At 47.2% G+C, this 21,981-nt stretch overlaps 1 protein-coding gene across 7 annotated transcripts in view; it reads right to left on the reverse strand.

The window, feature by feature from the left end:
* ACAN (aggrecan) overlaps positions 1–21,981 on the reverse strand; it is an 81,993-nt gene that overhangs the window by 34,008 nt on the left and 26,004 nt on the right. For 3 of the 7 annotated variants that reach the window (XM_033167362.1, XM_033167363.1, XM_033167357.1), the window contains exons 2-8: positions 8,753–8,829; positions 7,657–8,043; positions 6,189–6,363; positions 4,637–4,764; positions 3,293–3,586; positions 1,933–2,415; positions 943–1,117 (exon numbers count right to left, since the gene is read on the reverse strand). In XM_033167362.1, coding sequence (XP_033023253.1) covers positions 943–1,117; positions 1,933–2,415; positions 3,293–3,586; positions 4,637–4,764; positions 6,189–6,363; positions 7,657–8,043; positions 8,753–8,822 — 1,712 coding nt within the window. In that variant the 5' untranslated portion in view covers positions 8,823–8,829. Of the gene's footprint in view, positions 1–942; positions 1,118–1,932; positions 2,416–3,292; positions 3,587–4,636; positions 4,765–6,188; positions 6,364–7,656; positions 8,044–8,752; positions 8,830–18,533; positions 18,894–21,981 lie in introns of those variants that run through there. The other 4 variants (XM_033167359.1, XM_033167364.1, XM_033167358.1 and 1 more) reach the window with 3 other exon arrangements.

Raw genomic sequence — 21,981 nt, forward strand, 5'->3', positions numbered from 1 at the left:
CCCTTCAAATGCTTATATATAATTAAGTTCTTTTTTCTGTGATGAATTGTTAAAATGAATTGGATATTTGTGTTATTTTTATATTTTTTCTTTTTTATTGTTAAGTAATAGAACTTAAGCATATTTGTTAAAATGTATATGAATGATGTAAATAATTTTAATGTCTTTTTTTCTTTCCATCTCTTTTTTCTTTTGTCTGGTTTTTTTTCTTTTCTGTTGTCAAAAAATGAATAAAAATATTTTTTTAAAACAAACAAACATGGCAGCTCCCTGTGCTGGCTCCAGTTTTGGGGCACCATTGGGCAAGGTGTGTTCAGAGATAGGGCATCCTCAGCAGATAGCTGTTTAGCTTCTGGTAAAAGACCTCAGGTGTGGGAGAGCCTACCATCCCTCTAGGTAATTGGTTCCACATACTGGGGGGGGGGAGAGAGAAACTGTATCCTGTAATATATTATCAAGAGTTTGATGTATCCTGCAGCAGCTGTAGTGAGTTAAACAACAAGACGTGTACTGCATGATGCTTTTAAGTCAGGGATAGGGACCCCATTGCCTTCCAGATGCTATTGGACTCCATTCCCATCAAGTCAGAGACATAGACCTTGTTCATCTCCAGATGTTGTTGAACTCCAGCTCTCATCAAGTCCAGCTAATATGGCCAGAGGTCAGGGAAGGCAAGAGTTATAGTTTAGCAGCATCTGGAAGACCCAAGGTTCCCTACCTCTGCTTTAGCTGAAACCCTCTTTCTTGTAATTTGAACTCACTAATTCAGATCCTTATTCTCTGCAGCAATAGAAAACAAATTGGCTTCCTCATCAACGGAACAGCTCTTCAAATGCTTGAAGATGGCATCCATCCCACCACTTCAGCATGTACCCTGCAGGCTAAAAATACCCTGCTCATTAACCTTCCCACTGGACTTGCTGAGTCATCATCTGTCCTTACCTGACCGTCTGGTCCCTCAGCCAGCCAGCATCACACTGATCATAACCATTCTCATAGGCTGCCTGCAGTTGTTCGGGAGTGGCAATCACAGCATTATTATCCAGGCAAGCTTGCTGAGCTTTGACGAAAGTCAGGGAATACCTGTTGGTGGATGGCCGGTAATGGAAGATGACACCTGTTGAAGGAAAAGAAAAAACAACTGAAAGGGCAACTGGGTATGAACCCATCAACACTTGCATTGCAGTTCCCCTAGGGATGTGCTAATATTTCTGCAATTTCAATATGTGTTTCCAGAGAACTGAAACTGATTCTAAAAGCAGTTCCCTCTGGAGGATGAGTGTATGTCACTGGTTTTGGCTCAGTCCTGTTTTCCTTGAAATATTTGTGATTAGGGATGTAGGAGAAATTCAGTTAGGTTTTTCATTTTGATGCAAACTGACCCAATCTGCACTTCTTAAAACAATATGGAAACAAGAATGCACCTATTCTTTGAAATTCACATCTCTGAATTTTGCGATGAAGCTCTCCAGCCCAATAATGTGTCCCAAATTCATACATTAGGGGAAAGTATGCATAATAATGTGTGTCTCGGTGAAATCAATATACAAAATTTGCTTTAGATTGGGGGCAATTGCATGCAAAAACATGAATATTCAGAAAAATGCAACTAAAATGCTGACAATTTTTCATGAGGTCATTTTTTTTGAAGGTTTCCTAGCTGATGGAGAAATCTGGAGAAGTGAACACCAGATTGGAAAAATGGGAAACTGGAATTGCCAGATGTGTCCATTTCTAGGTGTGATCGGGTCCCTCTTGCAGGTTTCAGGTTGGCCACAGTGAGAACAGGATGCTGGACTAGATGAGACATTGCCTGATCCAGCAGGCTCTTCTTACATTCTTTTGTGATTCGATGTGGACCGCACTGGGCTACTGAATCAGGTGGATTTTGTTACTCTGCATTTGCATATAGCACTAGGCATTGCCACATACCTGCGGGAGAAATGGGTTGCCCAGGAATGAGGCCAATATCAGGAGCAGCTGTTCCCGGCACAATTTGATCTTCCCCGGTAAACGGCAAGGTGGATTCTAGTCCTGGCGTGAAGGTAGTCCACAAGCTGTCTTCCACCGAGCTCACCTCCAGGGTATCGGTGGTGGGAAGAGCATCTAGGAGCGAGAAGGTGGCATTTTCTAGATCCTCCCAGATCCCCACATCTGTCCTGTTCTCTGCCTCTTCAACGAAGCTAGTAACAAAGAGATCTGGTGTTGCTGTGAAACCTTCGTCTACCTCCGAGGCGGTAAAGTCTATCGGCTCCAAGGTTGCAATGCTGCCTCGGGCCTCCTCCTCAGTGGCATTGCGTGTGAATTCCAGTTCAACATCTGTCTCAGTGACTGTCTGGATGGTGAAGCCACTGCCCAGTTCATCAATTATCTCGTCGGTGAAGTTCTCATGGATGATCGTGTCCAAGTTGCGACCTAGGGTGAAAGAGTGAGGATTCATGGGGTATGAATGCAATGGATGAATACAAAGCATTGCCAGGCTACAACCTTAGGTCCCCCAAAGTCCTGAAACAATTCTACACCGGGGGGGGGGGGCGGTGTTATAGGAAATTTACACAGTGGACAGATCTAGCTCAGTATTGTCCACACTGACTAGCAGTGGCTCTCCACGGGTGTCTGGCTTCAGTGAATTCTGATCCTCCCCTGCTCACAGCAGACAGCCAAGGAAGTAGACAAGGAAGCTCTTACCGAGTCTTTATTCAGTATTCACAGTGAGAGGCTCATGTATGCTGCCTCTTAAATTAATGGTGCTGCTCCAGCTGAGCTCCTCCCCTCTTCCTTCCTAGCAACAGCACTTCCCCTTATGGTGGCCGCCAGGGGCTAATTGTCTTTGAGTTCTGTGCTCTTCCACTTTCAAGGCATGCTGGGTTTTGGGAGAAGGGGGGTCGGGAATGCTTTCCAGTGATAATGTGTCAGCTGGCTGCTCTGTCTATGTCTCCCCCTTCTGTTCCCCCAACACCTCCCAACTCTTCTGTTCACCTGTCTCTGAGCTGTGACCTTCCTCAAACCACTGCTGCAAATCAATACTGCCTTCCTTTTCTCTAAAAGGTTCAAGGTGAGGGTGGGCGGCCTCCACTATTCCTCCTCAGTTCCATTCCCCTCAGCCCAGTCCCTGACAATGGATGTCTCTCCCAGCCCTATCACCTCTTCCACCCAGTAAAGGTGCAGTGCTGATGGTGACAGGAAGTTAGATAACCCACTGGCTGCTACTGGAGACTGGCCCATGGCTCTCATTCTTCTGTTCTCTTGCATCTAGGAAAGTACAAAGAAATAACTTGGACCCAGCACTTACCAGCGTAGCAGATGGCATCATAGCGGGAATGGGGGTGAGGATACCCTGTCTGGTTGACGTGGAGGTACACGGTGCGCACCCCGACCAGGCCGCCACCACAGGTGGGGCGCGCCTTGTTGATGGGGTACCGGACGCTGCGGTCCGCCAGCCAGCCAGCGCTGCAGACATCCATCCCATCCTTCCAGGCCAAGTACAGTTCTCCCGTGGTTGCCAAACGAGCGCCGAGGCGGTGGCATTTCTCTGCAGCTTCTGGGAAGCTGAACTTCTCCGGGGAGGTGGCGTAGAAGACTTTACCTGCAACCACACACAACCATTATTATTTATTACAATTGATTTATTAATTGCCCTCTGAACCACTGTCTCAAGGCAATTTACACACAAGATAGTTAAAAGCACAAAAAACAACAAGACCCCAAAACCCTAACAGTTGGACACTCATGGTCAAGACCCATTTATCTAGCTGGGAAAGCCTGTTGGGACAAAAATGTCTTCAACTGTTTCTGGAAAGTGGAGATAGTGGGCACCTGTCGTGTCTCGACAGGATTGCTATTCCGCAAAAAGGGACAGCCACCCTAAAGGCCCTGATCTGAGTTACTGTGGCTTCTGAAATCTTTGGAATTTGCAGGAGAAGCTCTCCCACAAACTGCAGTAATCTAAAGTATTTAAACCAAGGATTAACCGAAGGCTCGCATCTTTTCCTTTTTACACAGTGATCTTGGCCTTTTCTTAGATAGTTCACAGGGTCAAGGGGTCAAAGAGAACAGAGGTGAGGAGATTCAAAATGGCAGGCATGTCATGAGTAGGAAAGATACAGTCTGCAGATACTGGATGAAAGCCAAGGAGATTCATATAGTTAGAGTTGCCACTAAAATGTCATTTGAACTGGCTGATGTGACTGAACCAAGTGTGACTCAACTCAGCTGATGCCAGAGGAGCGGGGTTCAATCCTACAATCTGCAAAGTCAGCCAGTTCCCCTGGGGAGTTTAATCCCCCCCCCTGCAACCACATTTACCTGCCTGACACCGGGCATCACATATCACACATCAGATATCGGGCAGGTAGTCATGGCTTGGAGAAAATGGCTTTGTGGTCTAAATGGGGAGACATGACAGGTGAAGTTTGTTCCAAGGGCCGGAGGTTTACCACCACCACTGGGGCAGATAGGATTGCATGTATATTTTATTCAAAATGATAATGTTGAGCACTTGGAGAAGCTAACTCATGAATGTAAAGTCACCCAGGGCTCTGCTGCATCACAAGAGGGACGCAGACCACCAACTGTCATGAGTACCTTGAGGTGGCAAATGGAGTGTATATGTGTTAAATAAATAAGAAACAATTACCTTCCATTTCTTCTGCATAACAATAGACATCGTATGTCTCATCCGTCTCACGAACACCGTATGTTCTCACTCCAGGAAACTCATCCTTGTCACCATAACAACCTTCCCGGGGATGGTGCATTGGGTACCTGATTCAGTGAAAAGAAGAGACTGTGTTGCCTGGGGGTGGGGTGGAGAAATACTGTTTACTGTATGGTGTTGGGATGGAGGTAGTATCTTGAAGAACAAAGGGGACCTAAGCAGAATTATGATATCCACCTATGCAGGTATGAAGGGCCTGGCAGCTGGATCAAAAGCCCATCTAGTCCAGCATCCTCACAGTAGTCAACCAGATGTTCATGGGAAGCCTGGAAGCAGAACCTGAATGCAACAGCAGCTGTCCCCACTTGATATACTACCTCCAGCAGTGGAGGTAGAACATAGACATCAGGGTTAGTAGCCAAGCCATACATAGTGTTGATTTCAAAGATTTGTCTAATCCTCCTCTAAAGCTATCTGAGTTGGTAGCCACCATTGCACCCTGTGGGAGCAGTTTCCATAGTTTGACTGCACTGCATGAAGAAGCAAATTATATTATCTATGCTGAATCCCCAGGATCTAAAAGTATGAGAGAGGGGGAGAAAAACACCTCTCTATTCACTTTCCCTATGCCATGCATGATCTTAGACACCTCCATCGCGTACCCACTCAATTGGCTTTTCTCTAAACAACACCCCCCCCCCAAATGTTGCAACCGTTTCGCATAGGGGAGTTGCTCCAGCCTCTCGATCATTTTGATTACTCTTTTCTGAACCTTCTACAGCTCTACAACTTCCTTGTGGAGGTGAGATGGCCAGAAATGTACACGGTGTTCCAAGTGTGGTTACACTTAGCGGCATTGTGATATTGGCTGTTTAATTTTCAGTCCCTAACATGGACTTCTCGATCTTCACAGCTGCCACACACTTGGTCAATATCTTCATTGAGTTATCCACTACAACCCCAAAGTCTTGTGCCTGGTCAGTCACCACCACTCCCAGCCTCTTTAGCATCTATATGAAATTTGAGGGGGAAGGCCAATGTGTATCCCTTGATTTGATCGAGGGGGAAAAAATAGGTTCCATTAACCTGGAAAATTGCAGGAGCAAAGTGATGAAAATTGGGGTGGCATTCCCACATGCAGTTCTTCCCTGCTATTTTCAGGGGGGTGGGAATCATGAGGGAAAAGAAGCACGCATGTGCAGAAAAGATGGAAGAAAAGTGACGTTCAGTGACGTTCGTTGTGATGTCTGCTGGTGTGAACGAAATCTGATATAACAGGGTATATGGGTCAAAAAGCTACAGCTCCATAACACAACAGGTACTGCAGAACAAAAAAAGCAGGAAAATCAACAATATACCCAATGCCATGTTGCAGAATACAGCTGCGAGAAGCAAAAATCGGTGTGGAACAGCCCCTAGTCACATTGACCTCTGACCCTTTTCTGATTCCTTGTTCATGACAACCTGGGTTTTCCCCAATGGCCAATTTCGCCCCTGTGGTTTGTTCATATAACTCCCTGCCAGCACTTACCTGACTGTCTGATCAGCCAACCATCCAGCATCACACTGGTCAAACCCATCGTCGTAGGCAGCCTGGAGCTGTTCTGGAGTTGCAATGACAGCACTGTTCTGGATGCAGGCCTGCTTGGCCTTCTCAAAGTCCAAAGTGTACCGGGTGGAGATGGCTCTGTAATGGAACACGATGCCTGGAAAACACATTCACCAACATACACACACACATCAGTAAATAACCCAAACCAGTTGAGTTTAAATAAAAGCGAGGCAGAGGGCAGCGACTTAGGGATTTTCAGGAACTGGAGCGATACTGCAGAGAATCTAGCGTTGCCTGAGTGCTTGCTTCTGGGTCCCTGAAGTTCTGAAACACATAAACTGGCAACCTTTTGGGGCCCACGGGCCCTCCTTTAAACTGGAGAAAATGTTTTGGGCACAGCACACAAACAGACATGCTGCAACCAAGCACACACTGCAACCTATTCTCAATGGCTACAACACAATGTTTCTTTCAAGTCAAATTTCAGGATGGGCAGGGGAAAGGCACCATGGTGGTGACCTGTAGTCTAACCCTAAAGGACAAAACTGACATGACATTAAATGTGTAAGTCCATTTGATCAGTCTGACCCCCGCCCCCATTTAACACCAATTGATGGGTGAGCAGGATTGCTACCATGGCAAACACAGAATGCAGTTAAACATTTTGCCCCCTGTCTGTCAGGATGCTGTCAGCGGCTCCTGGCTGGTTGCCCAGGAATTACAGAGACAAGGAAAAGTTTCTTACAGCCCTTTTTTATTTCAATCTTTACAGAGAGAGTCTCTAGAACCCAGCCTCTTGGATAATGGCATTGTCCCAAGTGAATCCCCACCAGTCGTCTCTCCCACTTCCTCATTCATCCTTCTCATCATCTCCTCTACAGGTGCTGAGAAGTGCCCCCTGTCTTTGAGCTCTTTGCTCTCCTACTTTTAAGGCTCTCCGGGTTCTGGGATATGGAGGGCCTGGAATCTTTTCTAATGACAAGCTTTCAGTCAGGTTTTGCTCTGGCTTTCCCGTGATTTCCCAACTTTCCCCTTCATCAGCCTCTGAGTTGCGACCTCCCTCAACCCCCTATTGTAAATCTAGACTGTCTTCCTCCTCCTCCTACCTGGAAGGGTCAGGATGGAGGGGCGGTCTCCACCTTTCCTCTTCTGCCCAGTCCCCAACAATGTCATGGGCCTGTCAAAATCCCCCCACTCCTGCAATTAGACCCAGTGAAGCAAACTTCCATTGTTGCCAACTTGTCCTGCATCTAACAGCAGTCGGTGGCAGTGGGCTGCACCAAACTCACCTCCTGGTAAGCTGCAGCGATGCCAGTGGTGGAAGGTCTGGTAAGCCCTGCTAGCTTGCCCTGCCAACCACTCCTTGTGTGAAGTGCATGGCCATCTGGAGAACCCAACTCAAAAAGGTCAGCTGTAGCAGCAGCAACAGGAAAAGATGCAGCCTTACCTTTTACCTTCACCTCTACTGTGTCCTGGCTATCCTCAATGCCATGTATCACCTCGCAGCGATAGATCCCGGTATCGTTGGAGCGAAGTGTCTTGATTTCCAGCGTGGCATCAGTGGGTATGGCAGGGTAATTGGGCAAAGAGACCACCTCCTGGTATGCAGTGTTGATTCTCACGTGTCCATCCATGGCCACCAGCAAGACAACTTCTTTGCCGCCCGACAGCTTGCTCCATTTGATCCGCGGAGTCAGAGGCGGGGTGAACGGAGATGTGGTGACGTGTTCCAATGTGTCAATGTAGTAACAGGGGATGGTCAGGGTGTTTCCCAGGGGAACGCGCAGGGGGGAGCGTAAAGGTATGCTCACACTCAGTGTGGCACCATGATCTGCTGGTTCCAAGAAGACAAGGAGGTGAGGGAGGGAGAAATCAGCAGCATTCATCCATTGCTAGTCATGGTGGCTATCGGTGGCATGCAGTGAAATCTTAATAGGAGGATAGTTAGGGCTAGAGGCACCAGCTTACAAATGCGATGCCCCCCCCCGACATCATGCGTGTGACATCACAGTGTCCTGATGTCGCACGCATGAATATCGCACCTCCCTCCCAAAGCTGGGCAGAAACTTCTGGGCTTTGGGAAGGGGGTGCCAGGCCTCGGACAGGATACTAGAGTCCTGCTGCCGCCTTCCCAAATCTGGGGAGGCATTGGGAAGATGGTGAGAGGGCCTGGACTCAGTCGGAGCATTGTGCCTCCCTCCCTAAGCCAGGTAGAAGCTTCTCAGGCTTTGGGAATGAGGTGCCAGGCTTTAATACTCTAATTTACTGGGAACATGTAAGGGACTAGCCTAGTGCCCCATGTCCACAGACCACACACCACTGGTGGCTAGGTTCTGCCTGTATGTTTGGAAGCAGTAATGCTTCTGAATACCAGGGGAAGGGTGAGTGCCCTTGTGCTTGGGTCCTGCTTGTGGGTTTGCCACATGCAACTGGCTGGCCGCTGTGAGGACAGGATGCTGTTCACAGGAAGGGGCTCGAGGCCTAGCACTCTCCACACACAAAACTTCATATATTTTAAGGATGGCTCCCGAGGTCTCACATACCTAAGACTTCCACAGCGACAGCTGCAGTGATGATTCGCAAACACACAAAGGCTAGTAGAAAAGTGGTCATTGTTTTCCTGAAAGAAGCACAAAGACAAAGGAGCTGTGTTAGAGAAATGGACAGCACCAACTTTTGTAGAACGAAGGTGACAAGAAGTGAGAGTGGCTCCTGTGTTTGCGAGAGGTGTGGGGCAAGCGTCAGTTCAACTAGGGGCGATGTTCTGGAAACGACAATGGGGGAGAAGAACCTTCATTGAGTGATATATTATTAATTAATAATGTTAATTAGGTTGCATCCAGTGTTGTTGTTGTTTCTACCTTTCCCCCAAGGAGCTCAAGGTGGCAGACTTGGTTCACCCCCTCTCCTTTTTATTCCTACATATCCCTGTGTAGTAAGTTAGGTTGAGGGACAGTGGCTGGTCCAAGGCCACCCATTGTACTTTATGGCTGAGTGAGGATGAACCCTGATCTGCAAGGTCCTACACCGATACTCTAACTGCTATTCCATGCTGGCCTACTCAGAGTAATTCCATTGAAATGAATGCATGTGAATAACTAAGGTCCATTAATTTCAGTGGCTGTACTCCAACTAGAACTTAGCTGGATACAATCTATCATGATGATGTAAAACACACACACACACACACACACACACAAAACCCATTCTGGAACCAATTCTGGTGAAGGTGCAGCATACAGAAAGACACAACAAACTGGAGAGAAAGTGGTGGCCGACACATGAAAATGGTGAATGATATTCAGAGAAGATTCAGCACAGTGGCCTTCTTTTTCTAGGCACCTGGTTGGCTACTGCGGAAACAGGATTGGCCTTGGGCCTGATCCAGCAGGCTCTTATTCTGTTCCTATGCTCTTAGTGCCTATCACTTTCATTGGGTGATGCGCCTAGTATTATGAGACAAGGAGAAAAATTGTGAGTCCATTCTCTCTATACTAATCAAAAAACAAACCAAAACACCCCTCTATTGTGACCTCTTAGTCATCTATTTTTCTGCATCTGAGCACCATAAGGATATAAGAAAAATCCTGCAGGATCAGTCCAAAAGCCCATCAATTCCTGCATTGTGTTTTGTGCAGTGCCTCTAGGAAGACTGCAAGCAGACTGTAAGTGCAATAGACTTCCCCCTCTTCTATTCCCAAGCAACTGGCATTCATATTATCCTTCTTTCTGGAAGCCTTCTAAGCAAGCAGCCATCATTACCCCTTGCAACATTGGGTGCTGGTAGTCAGGAATACAGACCATTTTCTACACAAAATGACACACCGCCCTCTCTCTTTCCTCCATTCAGGTAGGCAAGATGCATTATCAGAGTTCAAAAACATATTCTAGATGGGAAAACCACTTAAGGAGTGTGGAAAGCAGGGCTGGAGAAGGGTGTGGTCTGATAAGAGGGGGTGTGGCTGGGGAAGAGGGTGTCCTGGAAATAGTCGCAAGGGCCACACTGAAAGGTGTGGAGGGCCACATTTGGCTCCTGAGTCTGAGGTGCCCCGCCTCTTACTGTAAGTAAATACACATGGCATAAAAATGGGCATTCGTTTATCAATGTTGAACCAACCGCCAATCAGCTTTGTTTTGTGACCCCTCAACCACACCATGGGCCAGGACAGAGATCTGATGCTTGGGGAGTCCTGCCCAAACAGGGCTCTAACATAACGGAGGAAACGTGGAGGAGCTCTGGTTCATTTGGGTTCCGTGATTTGGTGCACACTTCTGTGAACAAATCCCTGATTGTTTTCACAAGATGCCTTCCTAGAACTGAGAGTTTTTCTGTTCAAAATCCAGCTTGCTTCAGGAAATGGGAGGGGAGAGTTTTTAGGCAGGGGGAGGAACTCATTTTACATCTCCCCCCCTTCTTAAATAAGGCAAATGCTGGAACCCAAATACAGAAATAAATATACTTCTGTTACTTTTTGTGTGTGTGTTTTCTCAGCTGTAGCAAAAATAAGAAATTTATTCCATTCTGACCGGCTTCCAAACCATCCCAAGACTGAAACTCCTTTATACATTTAGCTACTTGGGATGGTGCTCTTCTCCTCTACCGTCCTTATTATTTTTTGTTTTAATTGCCACAGTTCATTGGTCATCAAATTAACTGAAACAAAATAACATGCTCTTCAACATTTCTCCACTGAAAATAGGGACATCCCATTCCATAATGATAATTTTACTATTCATCTTACTGGGTTGCCCCAGCCACTCTAGGCAGCTTCCAACATATATAAAAACATTATAAAACGTTAAACATTTAAAAAACCTCCCTATACAGGATTGCCTTCAGGCAGCTCGGGGGTCAGATAACTCCATACCCTCCAATGAAATAGGGACATCCTAAGGAAAAGTGGGACACCCCGTGATCAAATCCGAAACTGGGACAGCTTCTCTAAACCAGGGACGTCCCTGGAAAATAGGGACACTTGGAGGGTCTGAAATGAGGATATGTTTGGACCAGCCTGTTTCTCAAGTTATATTCTAAGGAGTAGCTGGCAGAATTATTAATGTCATACCCATTACCTGTAGGCAGAGGTATGTGTGCACTGAAGGGCAAAACCAGGGAATTAGCTGAACGCACAGATGCATTGAAGGTGTCAGAGTTTTATACAAACGAATGCAAAGGGATTTCCGTCCAAGTAAATGTGCACCTTACATTCGAAAGAACAGCCAGATTTTGGAAAATCTGAAAGCCTCACAAAGAGAACAGGTCTTCACTGGCTGCACCTCGCGCCTGCTGTAATGGGAGCTAGTGTTTCACTCATGAAAGAAAACGTAACTTAGAGCTGTCATCTTCAAGCACCCAGGAGCCAGCATATAAATCGATTTTATGAATAGGCCTATCTTTCTCCATTTCTCTCTGGATCATCAATTGCCAAAAGAGGACAGGACAGGAGGACTTTGTGAGCCAAAGTACATTGTGTGTGTGTGTGTGTGTGTGTGTGTCTAACAAAATTCACTTTTGTTTTGAACCAAAAGCAGCCAGCAGTGCCTTAATACAGCGCCAACACGTCTGATCCATATTGTTCCTTGTGCTGGTTTCCTGCTAGAAAAATCACTCCCACCAGAGCTACTGTTTGCCCCCAAAGGTGCAGTAAACTGCGATTGCTTTCAGTAAGCTGCAATTAATGTTAACAAGCTGTTTAGGCCTATTACCCAGCTGTTTAGACGCAAAGGATCCCTTGTCCTCATTTCCACCCAGTCATTTGCCTTCTCTCCTTCTGTCCCCCCCTTTCTTTCTTAAACACAACAGTCCTGGCATCACCATGTGACACCCTTTGGCATCTACCAGGACCCCATCACTCCAGAAGGGCTCTTGGGCAGCCAAGCACATTTCCAGGACCTCCTTTAATTTTTCCTGGCACTAAGCCTGGTAGCTTCCATCAGGGCCGGCCCTATCATAAGGCAGAGTGAGGCAGCTGCTTCAGGCGGCATATTCTGAGGAGTGGAAAGTGGCTAGAAAGGTGTGTCATGTGGTCTGCCCTGCAGCCCCTAAGCTAGCTTGCTGCCATAACATAGCTAAAAAAGTTGGAGTTCTTGATAAAGGCGATGCAGAAAATTGTAGAGAAACAAGAACTCAGGCCACAACGATGATTCAAATGATTCAAGTTTTTCAAGTCTCTTATGAATCGATTTATTTCTTAAAGTTTATGTGCCAGGTGAAATTAATGCTCCAGGACAAGGCCCTGTTTTGGAGATTCTTCTTCAGCTAATAGAGTCCTAAAGTTTACTTAGAACTCTTGAATCATTTAAATCATCGTTATGGCCTGAGTTCTTGTTTCGCCATGACATAGCTGGCAGACCAATGAGGTGACATGAGGCAAACCAGCTTGGGTGGTATGCTCCTACCTCTCCACCGGGGCATGGGCCCAGATCTGTGTGGGGAAGCATTGGAGACATGTCTTGCCTCAGGTGCCAAAATGTCTTGGGCTGGCCTTGGCTACCATGCTAATTCCTCTAGCACCCGTGATGTAGTGCTGCTTCGAGACAGTACTGGAACTTAAATGGCAGCTGCCTGGAGCCAATCAGCAGTGGGTGGTTCCCTTTGGGCCCGGTAGGGTGGAAGGCAGGGAGACCAACAGCAGGTGGTGCGAGAGCCAATGACAGGCACAGTCAACCCATTCTCCTCTGCCTGTGTTCTCCAATGGCGGCACTAAGAACAAAGAGGAGGAAGCTGATAGGCTGTGCTCTCCCCTGGCTACTTGTAAGTAAGAAGGCAGGCAAGTCAGGACTGGCTGCGGGTAGCTGGGGGGTCTGTGGGGCAGTGCCCCATTTGCTTTAATGGAGCAGCCACCACTGCAAGCAGATTAGCAACACCACCACCACTAGGTAAGTGTGCCAGAGGGTGAAGGAAGCGGGTGCCTCTGAGGCAACTATACAAATGGGGCCAAAAGCTGGAAGCTGGTCCTAAAAGCTAGAGAGCACAGTAGGAAGAAGATGATGGTTATCTATGTATGCTACTACTGCAGCCCATGTTTTGTTAGCCTCCAAATGGAAAACAAGCGAGGTCCCGACTAAAGAAGAATGGCAGCTTAAATTGACAGAATATGTGCAGCTTGCGGACAAAACATATAGAATAAGAGAACATGAAGAGCATAGGCTACGTTTAGAGAAGATTGGAAAACGTTTATTGAATATATGGGAAATAACTGTGTATAGCTGAAGACGCTGGCAGCACTAAGATAAATTCAGCAGTGTAAATAAGCTTTGATGGATGCAATAATGGAATGCTGAATGGTATAGTTTCTGTATAATATGCAGGGATTTATGATACGCAAAATGAACCACGGAAAGAGAAGAAAGGAAGTCATTGATATCTTAAGGATGTAAAAATGAGTATCTTAAATTGGAAAACAGAAAATTTAATAAAATATATACATACGAAAGAAAAGATGATAGTGTGATTCAGCAAAGGTCAGCTTGCAACCCACTGGACGGAAGCATTAAAGTTTCCAGCCCTTGAGGCACAGCATAGCCACTATAGTTGGTAGCCATTGATAGTCTTATCCTCCATGACTTCTTTTTAACCCATCCGATTTGGTGGTTATCACTGCCTCTTGTGGCAGCAGGTTCTATAGCTTAACTATGCCCTGCTTTCTTTTATTGGTTGTGAATTTTCCAATATTCAGCTTCATTGATAGTCAATGAGCAGGGGCGCCAACTCTAGGGAGTGGAGTTGTCTTCCGAACTCTCAGTATTTGTTTGAAGGGGGCTCAGCCCTCCCAATATTGAGGGGCCCCAGCGCAATGTCGCAGAAGGCTGCACCGGCCTGGGGAGCGTTCGGAGACGTGTGTGACACTGCGTCACATACACATGATGCCCCCCCCCATCTTAGGGGCAACACAGTGTCACTGTGCATGAGTGCTAGTGTTATGAGAGAGGGTAGTGCGTTTGGGCCACACTAACCTCCCCACGCCGACCCCCTGCTCTCCCTTTGGTAGGCAACAGTGACCCAGCTGCCAGGAAATTGGTCCAGTGGCTCCACCTTCCCTTGTGAGACACTTCTCTTTTGGAAGAGACCAAATCGCAGCCAGGAAGGAGATACATTTGCTACTGGCGTCATTTGCAGTGGCAGCAAAAAAGAAAAGCACCTTTGCGTTCTTGCGTTCTTTTAATGGTGAGCCTCACACTTGAGAAACTGTGGAGAATTTCTCCTCTCTCTCTCTCTCTCTCTCTCTCTCTCTCTTGAGTCGTGGTTCCTAACGTTGGGCACACGCCCCACAGGGGGACAACTTGATTTTTAAGTGGGGCAATTCGAGAATGAGTTATTAACAACTGTTAATGGCCTTTTAGGCTTCACTTTTTGAATAATAAGAATTATATGTCACCGGGGGGGGGGGATCAGGATTTTAGAGACGCTCAGGTGGTGCATGGCCAAAAAAGGTTGGGAACCACTGCTCTAGAGAGATTCAATGAAATGGTTCACTCTTTCTAATTTCTCAGACTACGAATGGAGTGGAGAGAGTTTCGAGAGGCCATTTGCACACAGTGCTAGTCTCCACCAGAACCTGATCAACCGCTGTGGTGGAAACTCCTCAGACCCAGACATTTTGCTTGGAACAGCTTTCCCTTTTGGGCACATGGAAAAAGAAAATACAGTATATCCTCTTGGCGCTCACCATACAAGAGGGTCTGCTTTTTCTCTCGCTGAGAGCCATGTTTATACAGCAGGACGCAGTGGTCAAGCTTTTCCTGGACTGTACCATTTCAGGTTGCAGGTATGTGTGTGGGCAGACCCACGCCACACGTTTAAAGCACGTGACTTCCCTCAATGAATCCTGGGAACTGAGAACTGAAAGCCGTGTGCTTCCAATGTGTGATGGGTGTGCTTTAAATGTTTGGTGCAGGGCTTCCCTGTGTGTGGGTCACATATTTCTGTGCAAAAACCCTTGCCCTCAGAAAACTAGCATATAAAGGAGAGAATTCCCCTGCATGACTCATTCAATTTTATGAGTGCTGAGAGTTGTTAGGAGATCTCCTGGCCCCTTCAGAGACCTACCAATTCTCAGAGCTGCCTGGGAAGAGGGATTAATTGTTAAGCCACTCTGATAAATATAGCTCTGTGAGGGTAGCAGGGGGTGTCCTCTCAGCAGCTTTAACAAACTATATTTCCCATGATTCTTTGGGGGAAGCCATACCTGTTTAAAGTGGTATGATACTGCTTTAAATATACAGTGCAGATGTGGCATAATGTAAGCTCAGGGTTTTGTGACTGGAAGGCCCCATGTTTGTTTGTTTTCTTAAAAGGCAGATGTGGAGAACCTTGACCATGATTGGTCCTGTGGCATGGAAGCAAAAAGTTAGATCCTAACAGAAGGCAAACATTCAAAACAGGGTCCCTGCAAATGCGTTTTTTAAAAAGAGAACAAAACAAGTCCACCTCATGCCAATTATACAGCTTCTTTTCTTCTTTGCATCTGGCAAGGATAGCAATTAGGAAAGCTTGTGTTGGGTTGCACTTAGGGTTGCCAACAATTCACACACTCACACCCAGGAATGGCTCCAGTGCCTTTAACAGTGATGAGGAAACTGTGGTCCTCCAGCTGTTGCTTGGCATGGGGGGAATCAGTGGCGTAGCGAGGGCGGGGCATAGGGGGCGGTGTGCCCTGTGTTCCAGGGGAGGGAGGGGTGACACCTGGGCCGGCCCCGCCCCGCCAGTGGGCCCTGAGCAAGCCGCAGAGTGAGGCAGCCTCACCCTGCAGCTTGCTTGCAAACCTGCTTGGCGGCCTGCGAGCAAGCCCCGCGCCCCACGGCCTGTCCAGGGCCCACCCCCCAGCGCCGCTATGGGGCTGCTGCACGCGATCAGCAATTCGTGGTCTGCCGTCACCACTCCCGCGGCGACCTTGCGAGCTGCTGAGCAATCGGCGGCTTGTGGGGCTGCTGAGCGCGAGCAGCACAACCTTATGCCCGCCGCTCACGCTCAGCAGCCCCACAAGCCACCGATCGCTCAGTGGCTCACAAGGTCAATGCGGGAGCGGCGGCAGCCTGGTGACGGAGTGAGCATGCACTGGATTTCGCACATGCGTACTCCATCCTGAGGTTGCGTTGTGACATCACGACACAATGTCACGATGCCCTGCCCCCAGGGGGTGCCTCCGTTCACCGCCCTGGGTAGTGAGGAGGCTTCCTCCACGCCTGGAAAGAATGATGGGAGTTGTGGTCCAACAACACTGGAAGTTCCCCATCCCTGTTTTAATGGGTACAGACACACAACAGGCAGAAATTCAGTAGGTGAAGCTTTATCGCTACCATACACGCAGTGATAGGAAAAGTTTCCACCTGCTCAATTTATCCTTGCAGAGCAGCTGTTGAAAATTCTTGAGTGCTGTCCGATATTAAAATGAGATTAGAAAGGGAAGCCTGGCTTTGGTATGTTCCTCCTTTCTCCTCAGTGCTCCCTGTGCTCAGTTATTCCAAGGAGAATACAGTAATAACTGTGGCGCTAATAATAATAAAACAGTAATAACTGTGCCAGGTGGCGCTGTGGCTTAAACCACTGTGCCTAGGACGTGCTGATCAGAAGGTTGGCAGTTTGAATCCCTGCAACGGGGTGAGTTCCCGTTGCTCGGTCCCAGCTCCTGCCCACCAAGCAGTTCGAAAGCACATCAAAGTGCAAGTATATAAATAGGGACTGCTCTGGCGGGAAGGAAAACGGCGTTTCCGTGCACTGCGCTGCTTCGCCAGAAGCAGCTTTGTCATGCTGGCCACATGACCCGGAAGCTGTACACCGGCTCCCTCGGCCAGTAATGCGAGATGAGTACCGCAACCCCAGAGTCGGGCACGACTGGACCTAATGGTCAGGGGTCCCTTTACCTTTTTAATAACATCATTAATAGCTTAGCTTTTATACACTACTTGAGAGCAGGGATGGGGAACTGCTGCCCTCCAGATGTGGATGGACTACAACTCCCATCAGCCTTGACTGGTGGCTCTGCTGGCTGCTGGGTGTTGAGTCCAACAACATCTGGAAGGTGACAGGCCCCTACACCCCTGCTTCAGAGGGATCAGAGCACTTCAGACACATTGCTGCAGTCCTCACTATGACCCTGTGAAGTGAGTACAGATATGGGTTATATTATAGTGCAAATGAGGAATGGAGGCTGACTGTATTTGTGCCTTACCTAAGGCTACATAGTAAGTTCACGGCAGAGACCCAAGATTCAAAAGAGAGGCTTCCCAAGTCAGAGTGCAAGACTCTTCCAATGCAAGCTGACACCTGCCTACTCAGAAGTAAGCCCTGCTGAGTTCAATAGGACTTGCTTCCAGGCAGTGCTTTTTTTCTGGGGGTACGCAGGGGTACGCATACCCCTAAACATTTTGTGAATCTAAGTTTGGCCTCATTGAGGGGCAATATATTTCAATATGAGTAGGAAAATGAGAGTACCCCTAAACATTTTTTTGAAGAAAATAAAGTGTTGCTCCCAGGTAAATGAGTAAAAGTACTGCAGGCTCAGTTACTGTGATATTCTAGCTTCAACAAGACCTTTATCTCAACAGGAAGATTTCCTCAAGTAACTGAAGGAGTTTGCTTACACTATTAAAGCAATTAGTACTCTGAGGAGCTCTTGTTCTGCTATAAACAATGTCAAGGAGACAGGTTTTTAGCCCAGGGGGGTTTCTCTTTCTACTATAATATTCATGGCAGCCAACACATCTCTCTCTCCCCCCCCCATCCCCGACAGCACACACACGCACAAATTTTAAATACCCCCGTGTCCATCAAAAGTTCTCTCACACAAGAGACCACGTTTCCTTATATAATATTAGGCTGGAGTGCAGCTGCTAAAAACTCAAGGATCTTTCCCCTCCTTTAAACATTTTCATGAGTGTGCCATTCAGTTAAAAAATTGAATAAACAAAAAAGAAAGAAAGCAATACTGTATGGCCTGTTGCCTTAAAACCAGCTCAAGAAATTATCTCCCCATCAAGTAAATACCAGCGGTGCTTGCTGTTAAGGTAGGATTTGGGGGCAAGAGGTCCAAGGCCCTGCTCAGGAGAATGAGATCAGCAGGGCTGGTTTACCACATTTTGAAGTAAGCAAACCAATACAAATTTCTGGAGGTGAACCATCCATAAGACCCATAAACCCAGAGTCTAAAACTGCCTAACTGGTGGGTTTCTAAGGTGACCCAGCAAGGTGAATCAGCACAGTGAGGGTTAACCCTAACCCTATCTTCCTTATTTGCTTGCTTCCTTCCTCCTCCCGCTTCTGACTCCAGGTTTATTATGCCATTCCCAGAAACTTACAAAATCAAAGGGCAGCTGGTTGGTTACCTGGAACTAGAAGTCAGCAGGTTTGAATCTCCATTAAGTCCCCAGGGCTAGCTGCTTCAGACTAGAGGTTAGCAGGGTCCTTCAAGAAAAGAGGGAGAGAGAAGGTAGGGTCCTTTCAAGGCAGCAAGCAAGCAGGGCAATCTGGATGCATGGTTCTATGGAAGCATCTGCCTTAGCTTTCCTAGGATGCCGGGAAAAGGAATGTACGCAGATGCCGAAAGACAAAACACAACGTTCTGTGTTATTGAAGGCCATTATGGTGCTCGGTGATAAGACGCGAGACCAAGCAGAGTTAACCGGTGCTGTGGGTGACATAGCTGGCAGCCAACAGATCCCTCTAGGCTTGACGCAGGGGAGGAAATAAGCATTTTGCTTCATCTGCTTCATCTGTGTGAATTTCATAATGATGCGCTCCCACCCACCAAGATACAATATCACGGCACTGGAAGAAGGTAATTTTTGCCTCCTGTGGTAAAGAGCAGCATTGTGATGGGGTGGTTTGGTGGGTAGATTCTGGAAAAGTAGCCCCTATGGCCTGATCTTTATTCCCTCCCCATCTTCTACCAAGCAGCTGCTGTTTAATACCTAGACAAAAACAAAGCCAGATACTCGAAATGTGATCATGGCTTTTCACAAATCATTGCTTACGCAGCATCACCAAAACGGAGGAAGATTGTTATTTGGATTGTACCACCAGGGTGTTCAGTTGTGTGTGTCGGCTCCTAAGAGGGCCCAGAGTGGCATGAAATTTACAGGTGCTAATGTGTATGCCTAGGTGCAAATTTAGAAATAATTTTCAGTAATTTACACAGAAATATAATCCATCTCAGCTTGCAGTTTCAGATGCTGAGGCTTCTGATAGCAATATTGCAGGCGGGTGGGGTGGGGTGAGGGAAACAAATATTGTTTTCTCTAATATATCTGTAGCTAAAAGAACAAGCACTCTCATAGTTCCATCACAGGACAAACTATCACAGAGTAAATGAACAGACTGCTTAGCAGGCAGGCAACAGCTTTCAGCAATGCGTGACACAGGTTGCATATTTGTAGCAGGAAGGGATGGGTATTCCACACTCATCCTTGGTATGAGAACAGGGGAGTAACAAGAAGGCAAAGTATCCCTATCCCATCATTGGTGGGTGTGCATTCGGAGCATTTTCATCCCTCAAAATGCCGTTGCTGCTGCTGCAATTGATGACCATTTGGTTAACTGAGCCACCAGGCTTCCTCAGTAGTCTATCCCTCTATTGATCTGATGTAGCAGATTGGCCCTGAGCGTGAAGTTCAAGAAGCATTTTTTGAAAGCTTCTTTGGGATATGGAGAAGTTTAAAAGAATACAGGGCCAGGGATATGCTCTGGCAGAGGAAGAGGAATGTGGGGGGAGCGCACTGCCCCGGCAGTGTGATCCCGGTGGGGTGCCATCGCAACTGCCCCCCTGCCCACGCTGGGCGCCACGCCCCTGTCTGCTCTCTGCCACTGGGGATACGATGAAGGCCATTCAAACAAAAATACTCCACGAGGACCTTGAATATGTCACAGGGCCTCTACTCTGTAGCTCACTATGCATGAACTTTAATCCAGTACTGGGGAGATCAGCTCTCCAAACTCTGGCATAAGGCCGGTGTACAATGCTATCTTAGAATGAGCCAGGTTATAGGTATGCTACTTGTCCAAGATTGTACAGTGGTACCTCGGGTTAAGAACTTAATTTGTTCTGGAGTTCCGTTCTTAACCTGAAACTGTTCTTAACCTGAGGTACCACTTTAGCTAATGGGACCTCCTGCTGCCACTGCGCGATTTCTGTTCTCATCCTTAAGCAAAGTTCTTAACCCGAGGTACTATTTCTGGGTTAGCGGAGTCTGTAACCTGAAGCATCTGTGACCCGAGGTACCACTGTATAAAGATTTCTCCAGCTCTTCTACCCAAGAGCTTTGAAATAACTAAGGTCCATTGGTGCAGTGGTGGTGGTGTCAAACACCCCTTACTATTTCTGCAGCAGAGCCCCTACTGAAGTACCTAGGATACTCCAGTACCCTAGAGTTACCCAATCAGCAGGAACTGGGAGCTTTTTAGCCACTGTATGCTCCAAAACAAACACTCTGGGACACTGAAAACATAAGCTGCTTCACTTTCAAGAGTATGGTATGCAATGGGACTTCATGGAGAACACAACTAAAGTCACTCCAAAAGAAGAAGTGTGCATGCACACGAAAGCTCATACCAAGAACAGACTTAGTTGGTCTCTAAGGTGCTACTGGAAGGAATTTTTTATTTTGTTTTGTTTTGACTCCAAAAGAAGTTATTAGAGCACTCCAAATCATTTCCCAAACCATGTATGACACGGAAAATATTAGATCTAGCTGAAAGGCAACACCTGCATTGACCGTTGCTAAATATCCCTAATTATTTTTGTTGTATAATTGTAAGTTTATTGTAAAATCTTACAAGGTTGTATAATCTTAGCAAGGGTGTGGCTGTGCCTATCATGAAGGACCCTGCACTTCCGAATTTGCCACTGTGCCACTGCTGGCAACAGCAGGGATTGAATCTGAAACCTTTGTCATGGCAAAGTATTGAGAGCTCTTCACAAATAGATGATCCTATGAAACTAGTTTGTTCCAACTCAGTGCAGGAACTGAGGTAGAACTACAGGCAGTCTCACAAGCATTGTCGATTTTGGAGGGGGTATTTACTGAGACCTTTTGCGAACGCTGTAGTAGATACTGGCGGACACACTTTGATGACTCCTGAGCTAAGCCGCCGTTTAAATGGGAAGTGTTCCATCCTTGGCAACCATCCTGCAAACAAAAAAAGCAGGGGGAGAGAAAGGAAGGAGAACTTGCAGAGATGGGCTGAGCGCTGGCAAAGAGAGCCCGTATCCAAGTCCTCCTGCCTCTGAGTCTCGGCAGCACAATCACCCCAAGATACATGGGCGACGTCCAAATAGCGCCAAGAGAGAGTCAGCTAAGAAAACAAACCCTTCTGCAGATGCCAAATGCAAAGGCTGCAGTTCAGGCAGAGAGCCAAATGGGTTTTTAAAGAGCTTTCTAATCATGGCAGGTTTTAACACTCAGAGAGCTGGGACAGCACTGCAGTTGAAATTGAGACCTGGTAAGTGGCTGGTTCAGGAGGAGGAGGTGTCAGCAGCAGGAGAGGTGGCAGGGTTTAGTGAGCAGGAAGAGGCTGTGGCAGAGAGCAGTTCAGACTCCAAGGCTGAAGCAGAGGCTGGAGGTTGAGGGTGGCCAAGAGGCGGAGGGGAGATGGGATGCTGAAGGATCCAGGGAGTCTCCCCCTCCTGCCCCAACCAGCTCCTCTCCCCCGGTCCCCTAAAACTCACAGAGAAATGAAACAAGCAGAGAAGAAAGGGGTTGTGCATAGACACAGCCTCAGACTTTGTGGGGAAGACCCTGGAGAGGAGGAGTCCTAGGGCACTGGGAAAGTGGGGAC

Source organism: Lacerta agilis, chromosome 13 (assembly GCF_009819535.1).
Source record: "Lacerta agilis isolate rLacAgi1 chromosome 13, rLacAgi1.pri, whole genome shotgun sequence".
Lineage (NCBI taxonomy): Eukaryota > Metazoa > Chordata > Lepidosauria > Squamata > Lacertidae > Lacerta > Lacerta agilis.